Genomic DNA, 25,565 nt, shown 5'->3' on the forward strand with positions numbered 1-25,565 from the left:
AGTAAACGGAAGAGCTGGGTGCCGATCACACTGGGCGGGTCAGGGGCGGTGAGCGTGTTAACCAATGACTTGAGGGAGTAGGGGGCCGGGTTTGGGCCCTCAGTTGCTAAGCGCTACCCGAGTGGGAAGTGGTTCAAGAGATGGGGTGAAGGGTGGTTCACCGGCTCTTCAAGTCACCAGCCTTCTGGCCCGCGGAAGTTAAGCAACCGAGAGGTGGGCCTAAGACCGGAAGCAGGAAGGAGGGCGCAGGAAGCAGGGCGCCGCAGCCTGGCGTACGGTCCTTCCGTGGATCTGTTGGTGCCGAGGGCAGGATGGAGAAGCTGCGGCTCCTGGGCCTCCGCTACCAGGAGTACGTGACTCGTCACCCGGCCGCCACGGCCCAGCTGGAGACGGCAGTGCGGGGCCTCAGTTACCTGCTGGCAGGTGCCACCTTGACCTTTGATCCGTTCCTTCTGGGCCCTGACCTATGACCCCAGTGGCCCCCTTCCCTGCGGAGTCAGGGTAGTGATCGCTGTGCTTGAGAAGACCCATCCAGGTTCCCAAAGGGCGTAGGGAGGGGACGTCCGGGACCTGAAGACTAAATGTAAGGCAGATGCTCACTCACACCTCCCTCTGTACCCTCTCCCCAGGTCGATTCGCCGATTCGCACGAGCTGTCAGAGCTGGGTGAGCCGGGCTCTGGGGGTGGGGGATGGGGGATCGGCTGCCTGGCCCCAGGTGAGTTCCCCAGAGCGGGTGAACACCCCAACCCGAGGTCCTGGACTGCCCGTTAGACTCCTTGTGCTATGACTGAATCGGAACAAGGTCTGTTGTTCACTGTCCTGGGCCTTCCATGTCCCTAAGTCAAGAGACAGCCTGGGGACCTTATCTGAGTATTCACTACTGGCCAGGAGCTGGGCTAAGTACCTTTCTTACCTTTACTTGTTAATCCTCCCTACAGTCATATTAAGTGGAACTGTTATTGTCCTCACTGTCCATTTAAGGAAGAAGTTCAGTGAGGTTAGAGAACACTTACTGATGGTCCCAGAACAAAGATTCGAGTCTAGATCTCCCAGATTCCAGGATTTGCAGATGGTAACTACCTCAAGAGTGTTTGTCCAGTGACTGCTGTCACAGTCCTGAAAGAATGAAGTGGGTTTTGAAAAGCAGAGGTGAGGCCAGGTGCAGTGGCTCACGCCTGTAATCCCAGCCACTTTGGGAGGCAGAGGCGGGTGGATCGCCTGAGGTCAGGAGTTTGAGACCAGCCTGGCCAACATGGTGAAACACCGTCTCTACTAAAAATACAAAAATTAGCTGGGCATGGTGGCAGGTGCCTGTAGTCCCAGCTACTTGAGAGGCTGAGGCAGGAGAATCGCTTGAACCCAGGAGGCAGAGGTTGCAGTGAGCCGAGATCGTGCCATTGCACTCCAGCCTGAGCAACAAGAGCAAAACTCTGACTCAAAAAAAAAAAAAAAAAAGAAAGAAAAAGGAAAAGTGGGCCGGGCGCGGTGGCTCAAGCCTGTAATCCCAGCACTTTGGGAGGCCGAGACGGGTGGATCACGAGGTCAGGAGATCGAGACCATCCTGGCTAACACTGAAACCCCGTCTCCACTAAAAAATACAAAAAACTAGCCGGGCGAGGTGGCAGGCGCCTGTAGTCCCAGCTACTCGGGAGGCTGAGGCAGGAGAATGGCGTAAACCCGGGAGGTGGAGCTTGCAGTGAGCTGAGATCTGGCCACTGCACTCCAGCCTGGGCGACAGAGCGAGACTCCGTCTAAAAAAAAAAAAAAAAAAAAAGAAAAAGGAAAAGTGGAGGTGGAATAGACCCTCAGGGACAGGCTGCCGAGAGAGAAAAGGCCAGGAGGAAGGACCGCATATCTGTGGCAGTTCAGAGAGCAATGGGCAGTTGTGGGCAGCTGGATGACCAGTGCCATCTGACAGGGCAGTAGCTGGCTTGTCACTGAGATTGACCCATCCTTTCTTGGTCCAACCACCCTTGTGAGATCATGTTGGGGAGAGGGGAGTGCTGAGGAAGTGGGTAGAGAGGCAGGCTGGTTTCCACATAGTCTGTGGGTGTCTGAGCAGAGCAGGTGACATGTGATCCCTGCAGCTCTGGGCAGAAGGTGAGAGGGATGGAGGTTGCAGAGCCAGCCTCTCAAGGCCACACTCTACCCCTCAGTGTACTCCGCCTCTAACCTGCTTGTGCTGCTCAATGACGGGATCCTACGGAAGGAGCTTCGGAAAAAGTTGCCTGTGGTGAGAATTCTGCCAGGAACAGGGTGGGAAGCATGGGGACTCAGGAATGAAATAGTAGCAGCTAGCCCATGCATGCAGCACGTGTCTCATGGAGTATGAGACAGGCCTATGTCCATCTGAGCCTCAACCATCTCATTAGGTGAGCTGTAAAGTGTGAGTATTCCATCTTAGATGAAGAGACTGTCTCAGATGAAGAGAGGTAGAGTCAGCTGTTTCAGGTCCCCCAGCCTGTTAGTGGTGGAGTTGGTGTTTGAACTCACACCTGCACAGTTAGTCTTGGAAAGGGGCAAGTCCACATCTCTTGTCAGAGAAGCTCCCTCCTAGGAGAAGGGCCTGGGACAACAGGCAGCCCCCTGACTTCTTGGCCTGGGGTTCTTGCAGTCGCTGTCCCAGCAGAAGCTGCTGACATGGCTGAGCGTGCTGGAGTGCGTGGAGGTGTTCATGGAGATGGGAGCTGCCAAGGTGTGGGGCGAAGTGGGCCGCTGGCTTGTCATCGCCCTCATCCAACTGGCCAAGTAGGTTGGGATTGTGGAGGGGGTCCTGGGTCGGGGTGACGCAGGCCAACTACACAGATGGTGCTCAGCAGAGCATCCCTGACCTCCCGCCGGCTAGCCACCTCCCCACAGCCCTGACATACTCCCCGACCCAGGGCTGTACTGCGGATGCTCCTGCTGCTCTGGTTCAAGGCTGGCCTCCAGACCTCACCCCCCATCGTTCCACTGGACAGAGAGACCCAGGCACAGCCCCCGGGTGAGCTACTTCCCCAAGCCCTAGAGTGGAATGGGCTGTGGGACTAACTTGAGGATTTAGATCCAACCAGCATGAATACAGTAGTATCTGTTTTTGGAGCACACCTGACCCCACCACCTCTGTTCTCATTGCCCTGTATTCGATGAAGAAGACAGTGATGCGGCTAGGGACAAAATCAGAACACAAACCCAGTACTTGTCATGGCCAGAGTCATTCATTTTTGTGGCCTGCAGGAAGAGGGAACAGATGGGATGCTGCCAACCTTGCCTCTGGGCCTGGTTCTGTGTCCAGAGCCACAGCCTGTAGAGGCAGAAGGCAGGGAACCTGCCACATCTGTCCCTTCAGGGCTTTGAGCCCATCCTGTCAGCTGCTGGGCCTCACTCTCTGGACATTGAGTGGGGGCAGTTCATTGCCTCTCATCATGATTGTTTTGAAGGCAAAGGATTGAGAGGAGACAGCCCCTCTGGTGCTGTGGTCCCCATAGATGTGGTCAGGCTGGGCCCTCCCTGCCTTGCTTGTCCATGGGTTCCAGGAGGCTGGTTCTGGCCACAGCTATGCTGAGCTTTCCCCAGGCCAGGGAGGGCTGCAGAGTGCTTTCCTCTGTGGACAGGTCTCGTGCTGAGCCACCACCCCAGTTGTAGTTCCCTTGACTCAGCTGTTGCCATAGTAGAAGCTCATCCGTTCTCCCCTTAGCCCCTGAGCATTCACTACATGCATGTTCTTTGCAGGCTCCGCTGGAAGCATGTCACTCTGACTGTATGGCCTTCTGTCTATCCCTGCTAGATGGTGACCACAGCCATGGCAGCCATGAGCAGTCCTACGTGGGGAAGCGGTCAAACCGGGTGGTGCGAACCCTCCAGAATAGTAAGTGGAGGATGTGGCTGGCCTGGGCACCTAGGTGCTGTGTCTGCCTGGGCCTGAGGGACTGGCTTTGGTCAGCAGCCACCTTCCCCTGCCCCAGCCCGGGCCTGGCTCGCTCATCTGCTGCCCTTGTGTTCTAGCGCCGTCCCTGCACTCCAGGCACTGGGGAGCTCCCCAGCAGCGGGAGGGATGGCAGCAGCAGCACCACGAGGAGCTGAGTGCGACCCCCACCCCCCTGGGGCTGCAGGAGACCATCGCAGAGTTTTTGTACATTGCCCGGCCGCTGCTGCACTGTATCCTTAGCGCGGGGCAGGATAGGGCTGGCACTGTGGGCTGGGGATTGAGTGGGGGGTGCGCCGAGCAAGGTCCCTGTGCTGGAGACATCCTTGACGCCTTGGCCGTCAGTGCTCAGCCTGGGGCTGTGGGGTCAGAGGTCGTGGAAACCCTGGCTCTTGGCTGGTGTTGTGGATGTGACCAGGTGAGCCTGGGCCCGCCCGGGGCTCCACTCTCCTCTGGGCTTTCTGCTACAATCCCGGCCTCACGTAGGCGGGGCAGTAGCAGCCCCTGCTCCTCCTGTTGCTGCCCCTCTGGACACCCAGCCCATGGCTCCTCCCCTTCCGTGGGCCTAGATCATGCCCCTGGCCCTGACCATGTCCTACCTGCCTCCCAGCCTGAGCCTCCTGAGTGACAGAAAGGGCCTGACCCGGAGGGAACGGCGGGAGCTGCGGCGCCGGACCATCCTGCTGCTGTACTACCTGCTCCGCTCTCCGTTCTACGACCGCTTCTCCGAGTGAGCACCCAGGCCACCCTCAGCCAGGGAGAGGGCCGGCATGCGGGCACTGGTGCTCCGGTCCCTGCTGGTGCCTTCCCTCCCCCATGCCTCATCCTGGCTTCACCGAGCACCCACTGTGTGTTGTCTGGGTAGCAGTCAACCAATGCCAGCCATTCCGCCCGCAGAGCTCTCCGGGCCATCAGGCCACTTGAGCAGGAACTTAAACATTGGTTGGCAGGAGAGGCACTGAGGGCAGGGCTGAGGGCATTGCCAGGTGGCCCACAGGGATGGCAACAGGGTGAGCGCCCATGGCCTCTAGCTCATTTCCACTTCTTCCTGCCAAATAGTTTGGCTTATCCTCACTTCTCAGAGGAGGACCTGGAGGTTCAAGGAGGTTGGGCAACTTAAAGACACCCAGCTGGCCAGTGGTAGAGCTAGATCCCAAACCCATGGTCTCCCCTGGCCTTCCCTGCCTGGCCCTCCCTGCCTGGCCCAGCCCCCACTCAAGTCACCTGTGAGGTTCCAGAGCTCCCAGCCTCAGAGAGGCCTGCTGGGTTGAGCAGGGGGCAGCTTGGGACCAGTGCCACTGTGACTGCGTGAGGTTAGGCCACAGTCTGATGGGGGAACCCTGTGCAGTGGCTGGGACTGTGAGACAGACAAGGCTCCCGGGACCCCCTTTGTCTGGGACCTAATAACTACATAAAAACTGGCATAGGCTGGGCAGCAGTGGCTCACACCTATAATCCTAGCACTTTGGGAGGCCAAGGCAGGAGGTTTGCTTGAGGCCAGGAGTTTGAGACTAGCCTGGGCAACCCATCTCTACAAAAAAAAAAATTAAATTAGCCAGACATGGTGGTGTGTGCCTGTAAGTCCCAGCTATTCAGGAAGCTGAGGCATGAGGATCAGGCCAGGAGGTTGAGGCTGCAGTGAGTTATGATCACGCCATCGCACTCTAGCCTGGGTGACAGAGTAAGTCCCTGTCTCAAAAAAAACAAAACAGAAAACAACAACAACAAAACTGGCATAGTTTAGCCAGGCATGATGCCTCACACCTGTAATCCCAACACTTTGGGAGGCCGAGGCAGGCGGATCATGAGGTCGGGAGATAGAGACCATCCTGGCTAATATGGTGAAACCCCATCTTTACTAAAAATACAAAAATTAGCCAGGCGTGGTGGCAGGTGCCTGTAGTCCCAGTTACTCAGGAGGCTGAGGCAGGAGAATCGCTCGAACCCAGGAGGCGGAGGTTGCAGTGAGCCGAGATCGTGTGAGTGCACTCCAGTCTGGGTGACAGAGCAAGACACCGTCTCTTTTTTTAAAACAAAAAAAAAAAACTTAAGGCTGCTCCTTCCGGACTGTACCCTGGCATCTCTCTGGACCCTGCTCCCTGTCCTTTGGGGAAACAAAGGCCTGCCTTGGCCTCCTAAAGTGCTGGGATTACAGCCACTGCGCCCAGCCGGCCTTCCTCTTTTCTTTTGTTTTTTGGGATGGAGTTTCACTCTTGTTGCCCAGGCTGGCAGCGTGATCTCGGCTCACCGCAACCTCCGCCTCCCGGGTTCAAGCAATTCTCCTGCCTCAGCTTCCCGAGTAGCTGGGATTACAGGCACGCGCCACCATGCCTGGCTAATTTTGTATTTTTTAGTAGAGATGGGGTTTCTCCATGTTGGTCAGGCTGATCTCAAACTCCCGACCACAGGTGGTCCGCCCGCCTTGGCCTCCCAAAGTGCTGGGATTACAGGCGTGAGCCACTGCACCCGGCCAACCTTCCTCTTTTCTTGCTGCTCAGACAGACACATAAGGAGCCAGGCTGCCTTCCAGATGTGTGGCCTTGGGCAAGTTATTTGATGCCCTGTGCCGCATTTCCTCACCTGTAAGGTGGGCATAATGACAGCACCCACTTTCGGAGGTTCAGTGACTAACGCATACGGCAGTGCGTGGGGCGTAGTAAGCACCTAGCACTATGTATTGTCATCAGCATCCTCTTCTCACCCGAGTTCCCCTGTGGAAAACCCTCATCTCTTAAAAATCAGGGCCTTGGCCCTTGCCCTTCCCCTGAACCAAAATGTGCCCTCCTCAGTACTGTGTCTCCTCCCAGGGTCCTGACTGCTCTTGGTGGTGGCTTATGAGGTTTCCATGCAGGCCAGCGCTTCTGCCAGATTGGGGGCTTCCCGAGGGCAGGGTGGGGTTGTCTTCCCTGAACCTGCCTCCATACTGCCCGGGCGCTGCTCCACACATGACCCTCCAGAGGCCTTTGGTGTTGGATGTCGGTGGAAGTTAAAGGAGGAATGGGAGGAGGTGTTGTGGGCCAGCGGCCACCCCGAAGCTGAGCTGGTGGAAGGCGTGGAGGCCAGAGCCAACCCCAGAGGTCTCGCCCGTGTGTACCGGGCTCTCTCCTAGCTCCCAAAAAAGTCACCTTTGTTTTTGGGAATGCGCTGCGTTCGAAAGCGAAGGCCTCTGGGCCTCCTGGTTTGCAGGGACCCCCCCAACTCAACTTGCTCCCCATTTATTGCTTCCGCCAGGGCCAGGATCCTCTTCCTGCTCCAGTTGCTGGCCGACCACATCCCTGGCGTTGGCCTGGTCACAAGTAAGCTGGGGCGGGGACGTGATGACTGTAGTGCTGGGAGGCGCATGCGTGCCCCATCTTCCTGACTCCTGTGTCTCCTTGCAATTCGATTCTTGGCACAGTCAGGAGAGGAAGTCGGGAAGTCAGGATTGGGTGGGACTACCCTGGCCAAAGCCAGGGTGGCCTGAGGAGCCAGGGGTGGCTGGAAGGAGGGTGTCCAGTGGTGGGGCGACTGTTAGACCACATCAGCTGCCAGCCTTTTTCTGGTCACAGTATCCTGGAGCAATACGGGACCATGTCATCGTGGGGGGATTCAGTGGTGGAGAAGCAGTCCACCGGGCTGCTGAGATCCTCCCTCAGCAGAGGCCCACTGGGCTTGCACTGGGTGACTGGACCGGACTCAGGCCCCTCAGTGCCTACCCTGGCTGAGCTTCCCTCGGCCTGAGGGTCCTCGTCTGTAAATGGTGCCAGAGTCCCCTGCAATGCTGCCTCCCTAGGGGCAGGGCAAGAGAGCCAGCCGGGCTCCTGGGCCGCAGGGGTGAGGTGCTGTATGTGGCGCCACAGCGCAGATTGGGGTCTGGCCCGCCCTGACGTGTCCCTCTCCCACTGCAGGGCCGCTCATGGATTACTTGCCCACCTGGCAGAAAATCTACTTCTACAGTTGGGGCTGACAGACCTCCCGGAAGGAGGGTGTGGGGAGGGGCGGGGCAGGGGGCCCCCTTCCCTAATAAAACTGACTCCAGCAGCGTCCCAGCGTGCGGCCTTTCCGTGCCTACCGGCCAGGCCCTGCACACAGCCCTGGTCGCCACCAGCGTTCTTCCCGGGACCCTCTTGACTGCGCCCTCCTGTGACGATGCCACTGCAACCCGCACCTTGTCACTGCTGGGCCAAGAAGCCTTCACCAGGAGTGGAATCCAGCCTCCTCTCCCACAGAAAGCGGTAACTTCACCTCATGGAGCCTGGGAAGCCGCTTGCCTCGGCAGCCACAGGAGCGAACACTGCTGCTCTCTCGCTGGCCCCTGGTGAGGGCAGGAAGGCTGAACCTGGGTGATGCCTGAACGCTGCCCAGCGTGTCTTATGGCCGGGGCCCTCTGCCTGCCCCTGCTCTGCAGGGCCGTGTGGCTCTGGCAGCCCAAGGCCATGGTGTTGTCAGCCTCCCTATGACAGAGCCTGGTGAACAGTGAGCCTGGCTCCCACGCAAGTGGCACTTCAAGCCCTGCATCCTTGGTTGAGAGTAAAAGGCTTTTCTTCCTTAGAAAAAGGACGTCCGGCACCGGCCAGTACTGGGGAGGAAGTGGGAGCTGGACGGGCTTGGGGAGGAAGCCAGGGCCAGTTCAGGGGGTATGAGCGGGGGTTCCCCACACTCGCCCTACAGGCTCCAGAGGTCGGGTCCACTTGGAGCCATGTAAGCTGCTATGGGGGAGGGCCTGGACGGGGTGGGCTGCAGGCTGCTCTTCTCCCTGACCTTAGCCTGTCCTCAGCCACTGGCCCTGTGAAGAGCCAGCCTCTCCTGCTAGAGTTTCAAACCCACAGAGAGGGCTCCATCTGCACCTGGGTCCTCCATGCCTCAGCTCCTCCCAGACACGCTGCTTTCCTCAGGGCCCTCTGAGGAGCGCCCCCCAGGCCCTCACCCACAGGGGCTGCCTGGGCTCCCATGGTCTCCAGCTTAGTGGAACAGGCGTTTCTGGGCACATGCCCAGCCATCAGAAACCAGCAGTGAAGCACGGACCCCTGTCCTCCGCCTCTCACCAACAGAGGAGACAGGCACGTGGATGCAGGTGCCACACTGGGGGCTTGGGAGGAGGTGGCATGTCTAGAGTGGGGTCTAGCTTGGGGGTGGCCCGGTAGTGGCGACTGCCTGCCTGCAGTGGTGACAGAGGTGAAGGGTTTCATCAGGCTCCATTGGCGAAGCCTTGACTCAGGCAGGCTTGAAGCCGGTAGAACTGTCCAGTTTTTCGATAGGCAGCCTGCAAGGGGCGGCTGTGTGCCCGGGGTCACGGCTGTGTGTAGCCTTGGGAGGTGGGAGCTGAAGGCTGGAGGGGAAGGTCAGGGCCAAACTGAACACAGCATCACATGCCCAGGGAAGAAACTTGGACCTGGTCTGTGGTAGGCAGGGAGGGGCCTGTGTTGTAAAAATTCCAGCAGCCTGGTGGAGGATGCTTTGGCGGGCAGAGGTGGAAGAATGGGGGCCGTGACATTGGAGGCAGTGGTCTGTAGCAGTGGGAGGGGCAATGGCAGTGGCAGCAGAGAGAGGGAGATTGGGGTAACCCCAGCTAGTGTTGGGGGCTGGCGTGGAGGAGGAAGATGGTGTCTAGGAGACGAGGAGCAGAAAGGACGAGGGACTTTGGGGTTAGGCAGAGTGGACAGAATTCCAGGTTCCTGGCAGAGCGAGCCTTGGTGTGCACAGGATGCTGAGGCAGGCTCGTGGAGACGTGTTGTCTCCAGGACTTACAAAGGGAGGTGGCCACTGGGAAGTGAGTGCAGGGACAACATGCAGGGGGTGACTGGGCTGAAGGAACCCCAAGAACTTGTCAGCCTTGGGTTCTCAGGACCAGGAGCATGAATGAGGCCACTGGAGGAGCCAGGGTTGGAAGCAAGGGACTTCTCTCCCTGGGGCCCTCGGCCGTCAGAGGAGAGCGGCTAGGCCAGCCAGCAGGTTGGCCGTCTCAAGCAACTGGATTACCAAAGCTCCAGAGCCCTGGGCTCACCCCTCAGGTTCTGATACTACAGATCTGGGGTGGGGCCAGGAACTTTGTTTTGAAGGCTTGCTGTGGTTCTGGTGAGCCAGGTTCGCACTGCAGGTATAAGTGGACTGAGCCTGGCTGCTGAGTGGAGAACCAGGAGCCAGCCAGAGGCCTTCTGGTGGCACCTGCAGCTGAGCCCAGGCCTGCGAGGGGAGGATGTCCAGTGCAGGGCCGAGCTGCACGTGCTCACTGGGCGCCTACCAGGGGTCCAGGGCTGCAGATTCCAGTGAACAAAGCTGTCCCTGCCCTCCTGAAGCCTGCATTTGAGGGGCAGGTCCAGAGCTCTGCCACCACGTCTGGAAGCCATCCATCTAGCCTCAGGCCGCTCTAAGCTGCAGGCAGCCGAGAGAGAGAGAGGTCCTGAGCCGGGGACATGGGGAGCCTGGACACTCCCTGTCACGTAGACCCTGAGATGGGCAGAGCTGAAAGACCCACTCTGGGCTCCTCAGCTGGCAGGACCTGCCCGTACCTCCTGCTATGCTAGCGGGAGTTGGGGAGGCTGTTTGAATGGCTGGGGCTCTGGGTGGTGAGGAGCCCCTGCCCTCTTCGGAGGGCCTGTGTCTGTAGGGTGTGTTATGGACTACATCACAGATGACGAAACTCCGGCACACAGAGATGAAGTGACTTGTCTGGCTACCAAGAGGCAAGGTCAGGACCTCAGCTGAGATCTGACTGTACAGTGTGTGCCCTGATTCCCTGGGCAGCGACACTAGAACAAGATCAGGTTTGGCACCTATTAGCCAACAGCATCAATAAGAACAAAAGCCTCAGGGTGGAGGTTGCTGGCCCTGCAGGTGCTGACGCAAGCCTGGAATGAAGGCCCTTTGTGAGGTGGCCCTGGGAACTGGCAACAGGTTCCGTCCTGCCAGGAGAGGGACGACAGGAGCTGGGACCTGTGTAGGAGATGGTTCTCGCCATGCTGGGGGCTCTGCACCCCCGGGCTGGGCTCAGCCTCTTCCTCCACCTTATCCTGGCAGTGGCACTGCTTCACTCCCAGCCTCTGAGGTGACTCCTGGGGCACGGAGGGGCAGGGCACTCGGGCTGGATGGCAGAGGTGCTGCCCCTCCCCTCTCTGGAGTGGGGCTGGCTGGCCCTGGTACCCTGGGTGTTGGAGGGCTTGCCAAGTGCCCCCACACTGGGCCATCCCCCCATTCACAAGGAGGTGGCGGTGGCTTTCTGGGCCAGGGCCGAGCACCCCAACCTCTCCCACAGGTCTCAGCAGTCTGTTCCTGAGGCATTTTCCGCACCCCTGGAACTCTCACAGCCACTCTCCGGCCTGGTGGATGGTAGTATCTCTCTCGTCCCCTTCCCCTTCCCCTTCCCCTGCCCCTCCCTGACAGTGGAGACTCCCCTAAGGGGTGCCCCAAGTCCAGCCTTCAGGGGCTTGTCATCCCAAACCACATATGTTCAAGGGTGCCAGCTGCCCCTCCCACCCATGCCCTCCTTTCTCTCTCTAGACTATGGCATCCTCCCCAAGCACCCGTGGCCGCGAGGGCCTCGACCCCGCCTGTCCCGGGCCCAGCAGCGCAAGCGGGATGGGCCCGACCTTGCTGAGTATTACTACGACGCACACCTATGACCCAAGGCCCCCATAAAGATACTACACATGACAAAGGCTTGGCTTTCCTGGGCTGGGAGTGAGATGGGGACAGGAGGAGTCCATACAGATACATCCACTGCAGTCCAGACAGGAAATGGCACTTTAATAGTTGGGGCCAGGGTGACAGGACCAAGATGGGGCTGGCCTGTGTCAGTCAGGAAGCCTCCCTCCTGCTGGGACAGGGCCTTGCGGCAGCTCCTCCTCCCCACTGAGGTCCTAGGCCTGCCACAGGCCAGCATGCCGGTGAGGTCAGTGGCAGGAGCCACCCAAAGTCCCGCAAATGACGGAGCTGAGAACGGGGTCTTCACCTCCACGTGTTGCCATTTCCTCACTGGAAAGTCCTTGGGAGGTGGCTGGGCTCAGCCTGAGCTCACGGCTTTTCGGTGGGGGTTGGGGCAGGGGCAGGGTGGGCACTTGCAGGTGGCACAGGCTTCATCAAGGCAGGACACGGGCTTCATCAAGGCAGGAGCCAGAGCGCCCGAGCCCTGGCAGGGGAGGTAAGGCCCAGGATGGGGCAGGGCCATGTGCTCCTGGAATGGACATCCTTCTCTGCCAGAGGCCTGCCCCCCAAGCCCTGCCCCTCCCAATCCCCAGGCAGCCCACTCTGCCCTCCATAGATGAATCTAATCCCATATATTACAATAAACCGCATTTGCTTCTCCCCATTGCCCCACCCTCCCCTACCCTGGGCCAGCAGCCCCCACTTCCTCATCCCCTGGTGGTAGCAGGTGCCCCTCCTCAAGCAGTGCCACATCCTGTCAGCAGCCAGCTGTCCTGGCACTGGCCTGAGGGCCGGGGGATGCAGAGGGCGGGGCTGCACGGCTACTCCAGGTAGATATCTTCTGTGGGGCAGGTGTACTCCACAAACTGCTTGTAGAACTGCTGGAATGCTCTCCTAGAAGCCAGGGGACACACAGATGGCTCAGACCGCCACTGGCAAGGGAGGAATGGGATCACGACCCAGGGTTTTCCCACCGGAGCCTTGGGGCCTGAATGCAGCTCTGGTTCCTCTGGCCGGGGCCACTTGGCTCTGTTCTCTACAGAATTGCCATTGCATTTCCCAGTAAGATGTCAGCTGAAGACGTGGCTCAGCAGCTACCAAGCCTGGAAGCCACTCCTCAGGCTCGCCCTGCCCTGCCACCCTCCCTCCAGGCCACTGCACTGGGGTCTGGAGATGGTTCTCCAGAGCTGCGGGGGAAACCAAGGGGCAAAGCTGAGCACCAGGAAGCAGCCCTAGGGCCTGGGATGAGGTGTGCTCCCTCGGGCTGGGTGCTCAGCAGGATGCACACGTACCCCACGGACTCTGCCAGGGCTTTGGTGGAGTCTTCAGACACAAAGACATGGCAGGCAAACCGGTGGTCGGCGGGGTGCTTGGTGATGAACCCAAAGTACCTGCAGGGACAGGTCTGTCTGTGCTGGGACAGGGGCTCGGCCCACACCCAACCACCTGAAGGCTGCAGACCAGCCGTGCCTCCTCCACTGCCATCCCACCCCCACTTACTTGTTGTTCTTTGGATGATATCCACAGAAAGAGATGTTTTTTAACTGGAAAAAGTGGCTACATTTATTCCCCTACAGGAGGGAGAAAAGAAGCAAGAGGGCGGTCACCTGGCCTGCAATGAGGGTGAGAGGAGACGGCCTCTTCACTCCAAGTCTTGGGGGAAAGCTGGGGGCCATGGAAGGAAGGGGCTGGGTTGGGAGGAGTCACCTTGGCCTCCTGGGAGTCATCGGCCTTGACGCCTATCTTCACGCCCCGCACGCTGATCTCCAGGACGCAGCTGGAGGGTGGGTTAAAGTGCACGGTGAGCCGGCGGGTGGTGGCAATCTATAGGTGACACACGGAGCCACGTCAGCTGCTGTCTGTTCCTCTGCTGATCCCTCCTGTCCCAGGGCCTGAGCCCTGAGGCCTTTACTGCCTCTAGACACCTGTATTCCTCTGCCCCAGGGAGCATCCAAGGGAGGAGAAGGGAGAGGGCTCAGGTACCTTTTGCATAGCGGCACAGAGGACGTCATTGCCCTTGTGATAGGGAACCTGGACTGAGCCCAGGAACTTCACCCGGAACTGGTCCACCCAGTCACTGTTTTTGGCCAGGGCTGGAAAGCAAGTGTGAATTGAGGAGGGGCAGAAACAGCAGGAGGGAGCTGAGCAGCCAAGCGAAGGAGGGCGGGTAAGGCACAGGGAATGGCAGAGCCCACACAGGCTGCCACAATCCCTGGCTGCCCAACTTGGCCGGGCCTCACTTTGCTCGATCGTGAAAAGGACCTAAAATCACCTCCACTCAGCCCCCCACCTGTCTGGCTAAGATCTGGAGTACACGTTCACCCAGCAGCAAGTCAGGGCAGACAGATGTGGTGGCTGGGGGCACAGGCCAGGCAGGGAACGCTACCTGCCATGTGCTCGGGCTCCTTGGTGACCTCGATGGCGTAATAGGCAGGAAAGACGCCCCGGGCACCGGTGCGCATGTTGTAGGCCTCGTACCAGTAGTCTTCAGCCTGGAGCTCCACTAGCAGAGGGTCATCCACTTCCAGCTCAAGTTCGTCTTCGTGTCGAGGCACAAACCTGTCCCCAGCAAGGACAGGTGAGAAATTCGGCACCAGGGCCTGTCCGGCCAGGCCTACTCTGCAGTCTGGGAGCCACAGCAGCATCGTCATTTCAGTAAACATTTGCAAAAGCATCCTGTGTGCCTGTGGCAGTGCTAACCCCAGGGGAGAGCAAGGTCAAGCAAACATGCGTCTGCCGTTGAGGAAACACAGGCCAAGGGAGGGTGCGGGCAGGGACCCTCTAAAATGGAGAGGCTGTGGGAAGCGCAGGCTTTTGTCTAGAGAAGGGTCAGGTGGGGTGTGGGCAGGCATCCTCTTGGTCACCCTCCTGGGTGCCCTGCCCCCGACCAGACTAGGTGCGCAGTCCTGGGATCCCTCACCGTAGCCATCCTCTTTGTCACCATACTCTGAGTCCCTAGAGAGTGGACACTGTCCTCCCAGGGCTGAGTGGATCAACGAATGCTGATGGCAGGGGTTAGGCTGAGGCCATGTAGGGGTGACAAATGGAGGGTGGTGTGTGGCCCAAACTGCTGCGTGGCCAGGCCCAGCCAGCCCATGGCTCTCACCTGAATATGGCCCGGTGGGTCTGCTCCTGCTCCTCCCCATTGATGATGCAGGAGAACAGCCCGAAGGACTCGGCACCTGCAGGTGAGGGGGTATGGCTGGATGGGAGGTCGCAGCTCTGATCCAGGTTTAGCGGGGCAGGTAGAAGCCTCAGTCCTAACCAGATGGGGCCTGGGGTCGCCTCCCAGAACACTTCGCATTTTGGCTCTGTCCCGCTAGGGAACCCCCACCCCCCAACTGCTTCCCCTTGCTGACTCACTGGAGGAGCGGGAGCGGCCACTCATGAAGACGTTCAGGAACTTCTTGGAGAAATGGACGTCGGGTTCGTCAGGCGTGGAATCCTCGGAGAGGCAGGCAGGGGGCTGGGGCCGGGGGGCCTCCTCATATTCCTCTCCGATGGCCGACTCATAGGGCGAGGAGACAGAGGCACAGTTGTCATAGACGGTGGCCGAGTCACTCTCGTCACTGTAGTCTCCGAAGCACGGCCGCAGGCTCACCAGCTCCAGCTGTGCGTGCTCATCCACCACCAGCGTGTACTTGACCGAGTCGTAGGACAGGGCGCTGGTGTCCGAGCTCAGAGACGCCCGTGGAGGTGGCGGCGGCTCCCCCAGGCTCCCCCGCCACCCTCCGCCTGGGGGCTCAGCCCGCTCTGGGGACGACAGGCAGTCGAAGCCCTCCTCCTCTTCACTGATGGAGGGGTGTGGCCGCCCTGCCGTGGAGGGGTAGGCAGCAGGGTCTGGATCGGAGCTGACCGACATCCGGCTCTCAGTGGGAGGCAGGAAGGCGGAGGTGGGCTCTGCAGGGTCTGGGGGCCTCTGCACTGGGGTCAGGTAGATCTCCTCAGTGGCCTCTAGTCGCACATCGGCCTGGTAGTGGATTCGGTCTCGATGCGAGTGGCCCCGACCCCCAGGCGGGGCAGCAGGGGGACCCCCCGGAGGTGCCATCTGGGTGGCTGTGCTGCGGCGGCAAGGGCTGTCGGTGGAGGTGCCCCGGTCTGTGGTGGGGGCGGGGCTGCTCTGGGGGGGCAGCTCATCGCTCAGGCAGATGTGTTCATGTGGCGGCGTCTGCTCCCCTGGAGAGCAGGCAGGTCATGAAGGCAGGGGCTCTCTCCCAACTCCCAGCTGCCTGCACCCGCCACTCTCAGCTTGGTGACACAGAAACCAAGACAAAGCCTCTCTGGGGCCAGTCAACTCCCTCACGCTACCACTGATCTCACCCCCTGGATGGGCTTGTGCAGGGATGTGGGTGGACAGTTTACCTCTACTCAGCCCTTTGGAGACTGCAGGGTTTGCTCTCTGCAGTGGGGACTGAGTCAGGGCAGGCGGAGGTCCAGGTAAGGAAAAGGGCCCTGACTTACCTGTCTTCAGGGGTGAGGATGATCGAGACACCCGATCCTGCCAACTGTGCTTTTTGCCCAGAGAATTATTATTCAGTGTGTCCTGTGCGGGGAACAAAAGGCTCTTGTGATGGAAGTGGTCAACAGTGCCCGGCACAGGGAGGCCCCGGCCCTGCCCCCTCAGGCCATCCCTAGGGCCGTTTGCTGTGTTCACCCCGCCTCCACTGTCAAAGGCCTCACTCCCAACTCTCCTCTGGAGCAGGCAGGAAGGGTGGCAAGTCACAGCCAGGCTTGCTGGCTCCGGATGGCCTTCCGCCTTGCTCAGGGAAGCTGGTCAACCCTCAGGGAGATGCTCTTATCACCCTTAACAAAGGTGGTGATGGTCAATGTGTGTGGTGGCAAGAGGGGTAGGAGGTGGGGGAGAAGAGAAGCAGGAGCTCTCTGGAGACACAGTCAGATACCCAGTCCCAGACACTGAGGGTTACTTGGAAAATGCTCAAATCCAGCCCAAGTCAGAGACAGGTGATTCTCTGCTCTGGAGCTTGGGAAGTTATGGCCTAGAAGGGGTGGGAACCTTCTGGTAGAGCCTGGAAAAAGCACAAGGAAGGGTCTCCCCAGCAGCTGGCCTGGGGGACAGGGATGAATCATCCCAGTGACAAATCCATAACAGAGTTTTCCTGCACCCCGCACCACAGTGGCACGTGACTGAGGACTGACAGATGCAGTTGTCAGCAGCCCTCCTTCCTGGGTATCCCGGGCTGCCCATTCTACATTCTCAGCCCCGGGACCCCTCCCCACAATGCCCACACAGGGCTCCCTCCACTCCACGGAGGCTCCCTCCCCTGGGAGCTCTCTCCCAAGCCCTCACGTTCCTGAGCCAGGCTGCCAAAAGCCATTCACAGGATCCTGGGAAAGGGACCAAGCCTTTCCCTGCAGCCCCAGCAGCCCCACCTCCCAGGAGCTCCTTCCCTGCACTTCTCCTGATGAGCCTGGAAGACAAAGGGCCACAGCCGGCTCCCCCAACCCTATTCAACTCTCCTTGGCATCCAGCCACCCTCCCAGGGGCCCTAGGCCCCCAACTTAGCCAAGCAGCTCCATACCCCATTCCTCTCCCCTGCCTTCCGGGAATCCCCAGCTGCCCAGATCTCAAACGGCCTGTGGCCCCTGAGCTCCCCATCCCCACCTCGCCACAATCTCCCATGGCCTCCCCGACGATGACCACTTCGGATGCCCTTTTCTCCAGGCCCTGCTTCTACCCCGCTTTCATCAGGAACCCCATACCCTAAAGGAGAAACCCTGCCACAGCCTGCGGTCCCACGCTCCAAACCCTTCGAACCCCTCAGAGCGTCATTCTCTTAATTCCCTACTCCTCTACAAACCCCAGTCCTTTCCTCCTTCAATCCCGCCTCAAGGCTCCAAGCCCGGCCAGCTGGACTTAGCCCTCTTCCTAAGGATGGTTCTGCCCGCTGCTCGGATCCCACCCCCGGGAGCAAGCCACTGCGGCCTCTATGCAGGCGCTGTCCCCAGACACTGGACCCGTGGGTGTCCCCTTCCGCTGCAGCCCCTCTGCGCTCCCCCTCACATCTCCGCGGCGGCCCAGGGCGCCGCCCCCCGCGTTGGCACCTCACCTGAGACCGCGGCACCTGCGGGAAGAGGTTGAGCGTGGTGGGCCGCTTGGGCCGGTACGTGTCCCCGCTGCCCGGGCCCTGGCCCTGGCCTTGGCTCTGGCCCTGGCTGCGGGACGCCGGCTCCTGGCCGGACTCGGCCTTGGGCGGCCCCGCTCCCGACGTCGTCCTCCTCGCGCGCTCCTCGTCGTCGTCCTCCTCGTCGTCCTCGGCCCCGGGAGTGTCCCCCGCCGCGTCGATCAGGTCCATCTGCAGCATCTCGGCCTGCAACCGGCTCCCCGCGCCGCCGCCGCCCGCAGAGAGCAGCCCGGCGCACGGGGGCTGCGTGGCGCACGGAGGGGCGTCAGGGGGCGGGGCCGGGGCGGGGCCGAGGCCGCTTGCACCGCCCCCCTCCCGGGCGAGTCCATTCTGCTGCGCGAAGGGGGCACGAGGCGAGCGGAGCAGGGGCCGCTGGAGACTGGGGCGCTCTCGCCCGCCGGCCGCTAGGAAGCGCGAGGCCGCCGCCTCCCGGCTCCAGCCGTGCCTCTGACTGCCTGCACCTCCCCACAGTCCCCACCCCGGACTCCTTGCGCCCTCCCGTTCCCCTGGCAACGGCCGGTGACCTCACTGGGGTTGTAAGCCGAGCCCAGAGTGAAGTCACCGCTGTTGCTATGGGGACTCAGTGGTCGCCAAGGAGTTCGGGGGGGGGGGGGGGGCGGCAAGGGATGGGGGCGGGGGAAATAGTATTTGAAGGCGACTTGAGGAAAACGGGAAAAACTGAGGCTCAGCCAGGCAAGGAACGGCGGAGACCTGAAAGGGATGGGAAGGGGACGCCGAGGGGGAGGGGCGAGCGGGGCCCCCGAACCAAGGCGGTGGAAGCCCCGTCCTAAGCCAGCCGGCCCAGGCCCCTCCAGCCCGAGATCGGCCCTCCACGAGTCTGCCTTGAAGATGCAGAGCCCCATCCTAGCTCCAGTTCTGCCGCCAACTCCCTGGCACCTTGGACAGATCCCCTGACCCTTCAGGCCCCTCATCAGTTGAGTGGGGACAACACTACTGCCTCCCAACCTCCAAGAGAGCTGAGTACTCACTGGAACGTGTGTGAAGCCCGCTGGAGCTTGTCTGAGGCCCCTCAGGGGCACACCTCTGGCCAGTAGTGCCTGGGGGCCCTGCCTAGCTGGGGGGCAACCCTCTCCAAGGCTCTGCTAGTGCAGCTGGGGGAGAGGGCAGGGTGAGAGTCCAGAACAGGTGCCTGACCTTTGAGAAGCTAAGTCAGGGCCCTGAGACCATTCCCCAAATCTAGAGGCCTCTGCCTCTTCCTGGCCTGGCCGGAGAGTGGAAGGTTGGGGTACTGGGGACTAGGGGGTTATCCACACCCCTTGGTTTCCTCTTGCCTGGCAGAGCTTACTGAGTCTCTGGGGGTAGCAGGAGGTCAACACAGAGACAGGCACCCCCTCCCCAAGGCATAATGCATGCTCCTATGGTAACCACTCTCCTGACACCATATCTGGCTACCTGCCCTCTTGGGGGCTCAGAGGAGCTCTGGGCTCTAAAACCAACCCCTGTGCTCTGTCCTCCATTTCCTGGCTAGCCAGCCCCTTCTTCCTGTTCTGAAAAGACATAGTTGGGATCCCCATCTGACCGCAGCTCCCCAGGTGCTGGGGACTTCCTGGCAGCATTCAGATCTTTAGGGACAGGAGACAGTCATCTTCCCTAGGACAAAGCCAAGGGCCCAAACCAGCAGCAATGCTGGGCAAACTCCTCAGTGGGGGCCTTTAGGACTAGGGGCCAGAGATGGTCTGGGAGGCCATGCAGTGCCATCTGTCTGGTGTATAGCAGCCAGCAGCCACAGGAGTTATTCCAGGAGTGCCTTGGCTGTTTCTTCCTGCCTCAAAGCACTGCAGATTCTACCAGACTCCACCCTGTCTGCCTCAGGCCCTTTCCAGGGCTGCTCCCAAAAGGATTTAGGGTAGCCCTGAGTCTCCCTTAAGTCTGGTCCTAATTGTTAATGCCCTAGGTCTCAAGACTTCCTACCTCTCTCATCTTGTGGGCAGCTGAAGGAGCTACTTCCTGCCTTAGTCCCCGACAGCGGTAATAATAATAATAATAATAAATAAAATTCTGATTGTACACCCAAGACATGCCAAGCAGTATACCTATGTTTCTTGCACATCATTTCATTTCATGAGGGTGCCAGCACAGACCTGAAACCCCTTTATCGATATGGGGATGCCCTTACCCCGTCCCTAGTCTTCCTGCCACCCCACTCAGGAGCTCCTGGGAGCTCACCCTTACCCGTAAGGACAGGGTGTCTCTGCACTGCAAGCTGATGCCACACTCATCAGTGATCTCCGAGAGGTCCTCATCCTCAAACTCCTCCAGGCTGATGTCGTGGGTGAGCCTGGTGGGGACAGGAAGCCAAAGTTACAACTCAGGGGCACTGCTATGCCCGCTCACATCTCCCTGTTACCTCTTTCAGGGGGCAGCCTCTTGAAGGCCGAACACAGCCCCCAGAGGACAGGATTTGGGGTCCATCTGTGTCAATGCAGGGGGTAGTCAGCAGGCAGGGAAAGAGCATGGGGCTCGGGCCAAAAGGCAATCCTCCTAGGGTGGCAGCGGAAGAGGCGGCTCTGGGTTACTCCAGCTCCTCCCTGGGAGTTGTCATTCTGTTGCCAACCAGCAGGCAGTGCTTAGAAGGCCTAACTGGTCAGAGCCTCCTCCCAGGGTCAAGGCAGGTGCCAAGGCCAGTTCACCATGGAGAATCCATGGAGTTGAGAAGAGCAGCAAGCCTGGAGTAGGAGAGCTCCCAGTGCAACCTCTGCAGTAGCAAGACCCGAGGTGCTGGCAGCAGCCTCAAAGGAGGGCCCCACGCCCCAGCTCAGGAAGACTCATGCCCCTTGAGCCCAGGGAACAAGCGAAGGAAAATCTGGTGTGGGTAGTTTCAGCCTATTCCAGAAAGGACTATAGCCTCATGCTGTGCACTTGGTGGTCTCATCTCTTCAACCACAAAATCTTCTCCTTTTCCATCGTAAGGACCCTGAACAGGAGGCTGCACACATGGGGTCAGGAAAAGCCCCAGGTGGAATCAGAGGTGTTATAAGCTCAGGAGACAGCTCAGAGCACCGGGGCACTACAACACTAACCAGCTTCACCAGAACCCCCCTCTCCCTAGGCCAGCCCTGAGTCCCCACCTCAGAATGCAGAGCTGGGCTAGCCACTGCAAGGCAGCCTGTCTCTTGCTCACCTCTAGTCCTGGGCACTCTGCCTGGCTTGCTGGAGGGTAGAACATTTGGGAAGTTGGGAAGAATGTATGAGGCTTTTCCCAGATAAGTCCAAGAAATTGAGGCACAGAGCAAGGGAAACCCACGAGTCCAAGGTCACCCAGGAGAGATGGTGGCTTAGCCCCCAGGGGAACCTAGGAGGCCTAGACTCCCTGCCGCTCGCCTCAATCAGACCAAATAGAGACCCTGAGCTCGATGGAGCTCACCCCAGCTTGGTCTCCACCCCTGCCAGCCCCGGTAGCCCCTACCAGCGCTCCCATTGATCCTCCAACCAGCTGTCATTGTCTGGGCTCGAATCCATCTTCAGCACCAGCTGCATGGAGAGCCCTGCCCGGCAGGGGGGCTGCGGGGCCCCAGGGCTGCCCTCTCATGCCCAGAAGGGTGCGGGGGCCAGGGCTCAGGGCAGGGCTGGGGGCCTCTGGCCTCCACCGCCTGGGCCTGTCTTTCTGCGTCCTGCCCGCTGCAGAAGCCTGGGGAGCTCATTAAAAATAGATAGGCCAGGAGAGGAGGCTGCAGCTGCCGACCCGGGTCCCAGCCCCAGCTCTTCCCAACGCAGCCCTCAGCTGCAGGCAGCTTCCTCCCAGCTGGCCGTTGCGCTGCTGTCACTGTGGCCGCCTCCCTCACGGGATCAGGTTACTTCAATCAATGCCACTGGCTCCACCTGCCCTTCCAATGCCCCTGTCGGGGACTGAGGTGGCCCCCCTCCCTGGCCCAGGCTTGTAAGTAGATGGCAGAAATCTAGGATGTTTCCCCCCAAAAGCCAGCCCTTGATTGGCTTTAAAGGGCCAGTGCCCCAGTCAGGGTGCCAGGTGGGAGATGAGGGGGCACTTCCCAAACACCTCAAGAATGAACACTCCGTTCGCACTGCCATAGGCTCAGCCCTCCGACCTCATCTGGGAGGCTTCTGTGGGCCCAGGATGCATCCAGACTGGATTTGATCTGGGCTGCCTCCTCCTGCAGCCAGGGCTCAAAGCCTTCAGGACCCAGGAAGGCAGGGCCTATGGATGCAGGAGGCGCCAGAGCCACAGCTAAGGGCGGGCCAGTGTTTGGGCCCTTAGAGCAGAGCTGGAAGGGCTGCTGGGTGGTAACGAGCTTCCTGTCCCTTTGGAGTGACATAAACAGAACCTGGAGGCCCCTGGAGGGCACTGCACAGAGGGGTGGGGGATGGGGGCTGGATGGACAAGGTGCCCTGTAGGGTCACTTCTGACTTGCAGCCCAAGGGTGGTGGTTCCCCGGGCCATGGGGAGGGTGTGGCCGGCCAGCTGGGGTGGAACTGGGGAGGAGGGCCTGGCCCAGAAGCCAGAGCAGCCCTCCTGCATCCGTCCAGGACAGGGTGGCATCTCTAGCTCAGGGACAGTAACCCAGTGGCCGACACCAAGTAAGTGTTCAATTCACACTGGCTGCCCAGATGGTCACCGAGAAGGCCAGTGGTGCAAAGGGGGACTCAGATGGCATGGGAGAGCTGCAGGACTGCTGACCCAGAGGTGCCCTCAAATGCCCCTGCTCTGTCAGTGACCTCTGCACTTTTTTTTTTTTTTTTTGAGACAGAGTTTCACTCTGTCACCCAGGCTGGAGAGCAATGGCATGATCTTGGCTCACCACAACCTCTGCCACCTGGGTTCAAGTGATTCTCCTGCCTCAGCCTCCTGAGTAGCTGATATTACAGGTGTGCACCACCACGCTCAGCTAATTTTTATATTTTTAGTAGAGACGGGGTTTCACCATGTTGGCCAGGCTGGTCTTGAACTCCTGACCTCAGGTGATCTGCCTGCCTCAGCTTCCTAAAGTGCTGGGATTGCAGGCATGAGCCAAGGCGCCCGGCCCCCCTGCACATATCTGTGTCTCCTCACACGTGGTTCCTCTTCCTCATTGCCAAGCCCTAGTCCAGCCTCTGCCCTCCCAGATGTCCCCACTGGCCTGTCTGCCTCAGTCTCCCCATGCCTGCACCATCCCACTTCACCTGCCACTATCAGACAATCAGACAAAACTGCCAGAAATGCCATCATCCCTCCCGCCCCACTTGGAACCCTCAAGGCTCTCCGCTAGCAGCAGGCTCCTGTGCCTGCAGACAAGGCCTCCGGTTCCATGCGTAGTCCGCGTGGGCCCTGTGTCAAAACCAGTGCTCAGATGGAGCACATGGCAGACTCTCAAAGCATGCTTGCTGGAAGAGTGCTCAGTTAAGCCCATTCCTCCAGGAAGCCCTCCCAGCCCTTGCATGCGGCTGATGTCACCATCTGCCTGGATGTATAGTAGTGTGTGCAGCAGACAGGGCCAGCCCTCCCTCAGAAACACCCACTTCCCCAACCCTGGTTGCTCCAAAGGTGGATGGGGCCTGTACACAGCACCCTGACTGATGACCCTATACTGTACCCAGCAGGTGATCAAGACCCCTTCCTCCCCTTGCTCCTGGAGGGCAGAGCTGGCGAGTTCATCCTGCACACACTGGGTGCTCAGCATGAGCCTGCTAGATGTCTGTCAAAGGACAGCCTCCGCCTCCACCTGCTCCTCTCGAACTGCAGGCTGGAGCAGGGCCTGCGGGGTCTGGCTTAGACCTGGGTTAGAGGCTTCTCAGTTCGTTTCCACACCTTCAACATCACCTGATATTCCCACTTCCTTGGACAATAGGTCTGGGTGAGGCAAGGACAGCAGCATCTTCTGGTACAGCTGAGGGCAGTGGGCTTTAACTGGACAATGCTGGAAAGAATACTGGGCTGGGGGTCAGAGAACCCATGGCTGATCCCTGGCCCTACTGGGGTGGGTTAAGGGGGATGATTTGTCTAACTTTTTGGGTGCCTCTCATAAGTAAGGCAGGATGGAAGAATGATCACCGTATCAGGCTTGGAAGCGGGAGGCCTGAAATAAATCCTGACTCTTTCACGTTGAAGCTGCCCCATCCCGGCCCCAACATTTATGCCATGCATCTCTCTTAATCCTCATTGCAACAACCTTGGGAGAGGGTTTGTTCCATTTTTCCCATTTTACAGATGAGGAACACTAAGGCTTAGACATAAGGTGCCTTATGCCTCAGTTTCCCACATACAGGATGAAGCCACCAATCCCTGCCCACCCACCTCAGAGGGCTGGTGAGGGTTAGCAGAATGGAGTTTGTGTGAGTAGGAGGTCACTACCCAGGATCCAGGGGGGCTGATTGGTCAAAGAGTCCCCTCTGCAAGTCACCCCCCATCCAAGACTCTGCCCTTTCCTCTTTTCCAGGCACCAGATATTCTGGCCTCCCAGCCAAAACCCTGGGGGTTCCTTTATGGAGAGAAGGCTAAACAGATGCTTGGTCCCTGAAGGCTCATGGAAGGTCAATGTGGGGAAGGAAGGAGGGAAAGGAGGAGGGAGGAAAGGATGGAGGGGAGAAGGAAGGGGAAAAGAGGACGGTTTCCTCCTGTCCTGCTTGATCCACCCTGCTCATGGCAGCCTTAGCACCAGTAGGCCTCCAAACTGAATCCTACAGCCCTCCACAGGCCGGCCTCCCTCACCTCTGGGTCTGGAAGTTTCAGCAGCCTCCTGTAGAAGCAGCCCCTGCCCACCCTTCAGACCTGCTTGTCTATCCTGGGTGCTGTGATCCTTCAGACGTCATCCATATTAACGTTTGGTGGCTCTGAGCCATGAGTTTGGTCTCTGGAGACCACCCTGACCTTTCTACGTGAGGCCCCTGTTCCTGCATTCACCTGATTCCTCCTACCCTGCTGCCTCAGTCCTTGCTTTTGGCCCTGCCGGCTCCTCACAGTTCTGGCCATGCCAGCCCCTGCTCCCACCCCACCCTGAGCTGTGCTTTCCTAAATGGCCCTGAACAAACATGCCTTTTGTGTTCTGATGTTGGTTTCCGGCCTTTTTCCCCTGCCTTGCTGGGTCGCATTTCTACCAACCGCAGTCCTGCCCTTTCTGATGGACTATTTCAGCTCAGTAGTAGGCTGAGTTAGAAGTGTATGTAAAGTAAGGGTTAAGTGGTAAAGTGCTGAGGCTTTAGCTGAGCAAGGCCGAATCTGAGCCAGGCATTGGCTGTTTGGATGCCATTCTTTGGCCTTTGCATTCCTGGCTGCGCTGTGGTGAAGTAAGGATGCCAACTGATTGACCTTGGGTCCTGGCCACAATGCCCCACAGGCCTCTCTTGTGACAGAGGGCCCGTGTGGTCCAGGGGTCCAGCCTGCCTCTCTGCAGCCCTCTAAGTGCTGAGAACGAAGCTGGCTCCCAATGAGTTATCAAGACACCTGTTGACTGGCTGCTCAACCCTATGTGGGTTCCCCATTTCCCTCTGGTTCCTCTACCAGCCACTCTCCACCAGGCAATGACAGCAAAGCTGACCCTGAAATACAAATCTGGTCTGGTCCCTCTTCCCCAGCTCAGAGCCCTTTAATAGCTTCTTCAGGTCCTTAGGGGAAGGGCCCCAAATTCTCATCTGTGGCCTGAAGGCTCTGTAAAGCCTCCTTTCCCTCTAACCAGCATCTTTTCCCCTCAATCCTCCCACCTCCCGCCTTTATCTCTTCCCCCAGTAACGCAGCTCCTAAAGCAGTAGCATGGTCTCCTCTGCAAGCCTTCTCTGACCTCTGGGACCAAGCCAAACCGCCCTGCTATGGGCTCTCGGAGTCCCTCCTGGCTGTGGTTCCGAATCACTGTAATTTTACCTTTGGGTTATGTGGCCCGTGGTGGCCTCCCCTTGGAGTCAGTTAATCCATATGGGTGGGATCATATCTGTTTCGATCAACATGTGT

General features: G+C 59.4%; 3 protein-coding genes across 18 annotated transcripts in view; 2 read left to right on the plus strand and 1 right to left on the minus strand.

The window, feature by feature from the left end:
- On the plus strand, window positions 1-8,441 carry PEX16 (peroxisomal biogenesis factor 16). Of its 8 annotated transcripts, none has more exons than XR_013403906.1 (11): window positions 1-423; window positions 630-716; window positions 2,158-2,234; window positions 2,616-2,749; window positions 2,884-2,984; window positions 3,768-3,848; window positions 3,986-4,138; window positions 4,251-4,323; window positions 4,516-4,915; window positions 7,137-7,201; window positions 7,793-8,441. XR_013403906.1 is itself a non-coding variant. In XM_077963060.1 (11 exons), exons 1-11 carry the CDS (start codon window positions 312-314, stop codon window positions 7,849-7,851), a joined length of 1,062 nt encoding a protein of 353 aa, XP_077819186.1. In that variant the 5' UTR covers window positions 1-311; the 3' UTR covers window positions 7,852-8,441. The 8 variants fall into 8 exon arrangements, 6 of the variants coding, with proteins under 6 accessions (XP_077819186.1, XP_077819184.1, XP_077819185.1 ...); XR_013403907.1 differs by having other exon boundaries at window positions 630-665; XM_077963060.1 differs by having other exon boundaries at window positions 4,516-4,635.
- FREY1 (Frey regulator of sperm-oocyte fusion 1) lies at window positions 8,049-13,078 on the plus strand. Of its 3 annotated transcripts, XM_077963068.1 has the most exons (4): window positions 8,821-8,958; window positions 10,492-10,572; window positions 11,137-11,210; window positions 11,382-13,078. In XM_077963068.1, exons 2-4 carry the CDS (start codon window positions 10,500-10,502, stop codon window positions 11,517-11,519), a joined length of 285 nt encoding a protein of 94 aa, XP_077819194.1. In that variant the 5' UTR covers window positions 8,821-8,958; window positions 10,492-10,499; the 3' UTR covers window positions 11,520-13,078. The 3 variants fall into 3 exon arrangements, with proteins under 3 accessions (XP_002799615.2, XP_077819194.1, XP_077819193.1); XM_002799569.4 differs by having other exon boundaries at window positions 8,049-10,929; XM_077963067.1 differs by lacking the exons at window positions 8,821-8,958; window positions 10,492-10,572 and having other exon boundaries at window positions 10,830-11,210; window positions 11,382-11,538.
- Window positions 11,611-25,565, minus strand: part of MAPK8IP1 (mitogen-activated protein kinase 8 interacting protein 1) — a 20,790-nt gene continuing 6,835 nt past the window's right edge. The window contains exons 1-12 of one of the 7 annotated variants that reach the window (XR_013403882.1): window positions 21,096-21,556; window positions 19,862-19,967; window positions 17,594-17,911; window positions 15,987-16,068; window positions 14,889-15,701; window positions 14,632-14,707; window positions 13,870-14,084; window positions 13,509-13,725; window positions 13,233-13,349; window positions 13,026-13,096; window positions 12,818-12,916; window positions 11,611-12,419 (exon numbers count right to left, since the gene is read on the minus strand). Coding sequence is in view for 4 of the 7 variants with exons in the window: in XM_077963019.1 (XP_077819145.1) it covers window positions 12,347-12,419; window positions 12,818-12,916; window positions 13,026-13,096; window positions 13,233-13,349; window positions 13,509-13,666; window positions 13,870-14,084; window positions 14,632-14,707; window positions 14,889-15,701; window positions 15,987-16,068; window positions 17,594-17,911; window positions 19,862-19,967; window positions 21,096-21,166 (2,199 nt within the window). In the remaining 3 variants the exon portion in view is untranslated. Of the gene's footprint in view, window positions 12,420-12,817; window positions 12,917-13,025; window positions 13,097-13,232; window positions 13,350-13,508; window positions 13,726-13,847; window positions 14,085-14,631; window positions 14,708-14,888; window positions 15,702-15,986; window positions 16,069-17,593; window positions 17,912-19,861; window positions 19,968-21,095; window positions 21,567-25,565 lie in introns of those variants that run through there. The other 6 variants (XM_001113132.5, XM_077963019.1, XR_013403881.1 and 3 more) reach the window with 6 other exon arrangements.

Source organism: Macaca mulatta, chromosome 14, assembly GCF_049350105.2.
Source record: "Macaca mulatta isolate MMU2019108-1 chromosome 14, T2T-MMU8v2.0, whole genome shotgun sequence".
NCBI lineage: Eukaryota > Metazoa > Chordata > Mammalia > Primates > Cercopithecidae > Macaca > Macaca mulatta.

Bases quoted from the DNA above. Each gene is read 5' to 3' on its own strand.
- PEX16 (XM_077963058.1), top strand. From the start codon at position 312: ATGGAGAAGCTGCGGCTCCTGGGCCTCCGCTACCAGGAGTACGTGACT. The intron at 717-2,157 runs GTGAGTTCCCCA...TCTACCCCTCAG, and splicing joins GATCGGCTGCCTGGCCCCAG to TGTACTCCGCCTCTAACCTG. The intron at 2,750-2,883 runs GTAGGTTGGGAT...TCCCCGACCCAG, and splicing joins GCCCTCATCCAACTGGCCAA to GGCTGTACTGCGGATGCTCC.
- FREY1 (XM_077963067.1), top strand. From the start codon at position 10,970: ATGGCAGAGGTGCTGCCCCTCCCCTCTCTGGAGTGGGGCTGGCTGGCC. The intron at 11,211-11,381 runs GTAGTATCTCTC...TTCTCTCTCTAG, and splicing joins ACTCTCCGGCCTGGTGGATG to ACTATGGCATCCTCCCCAAG.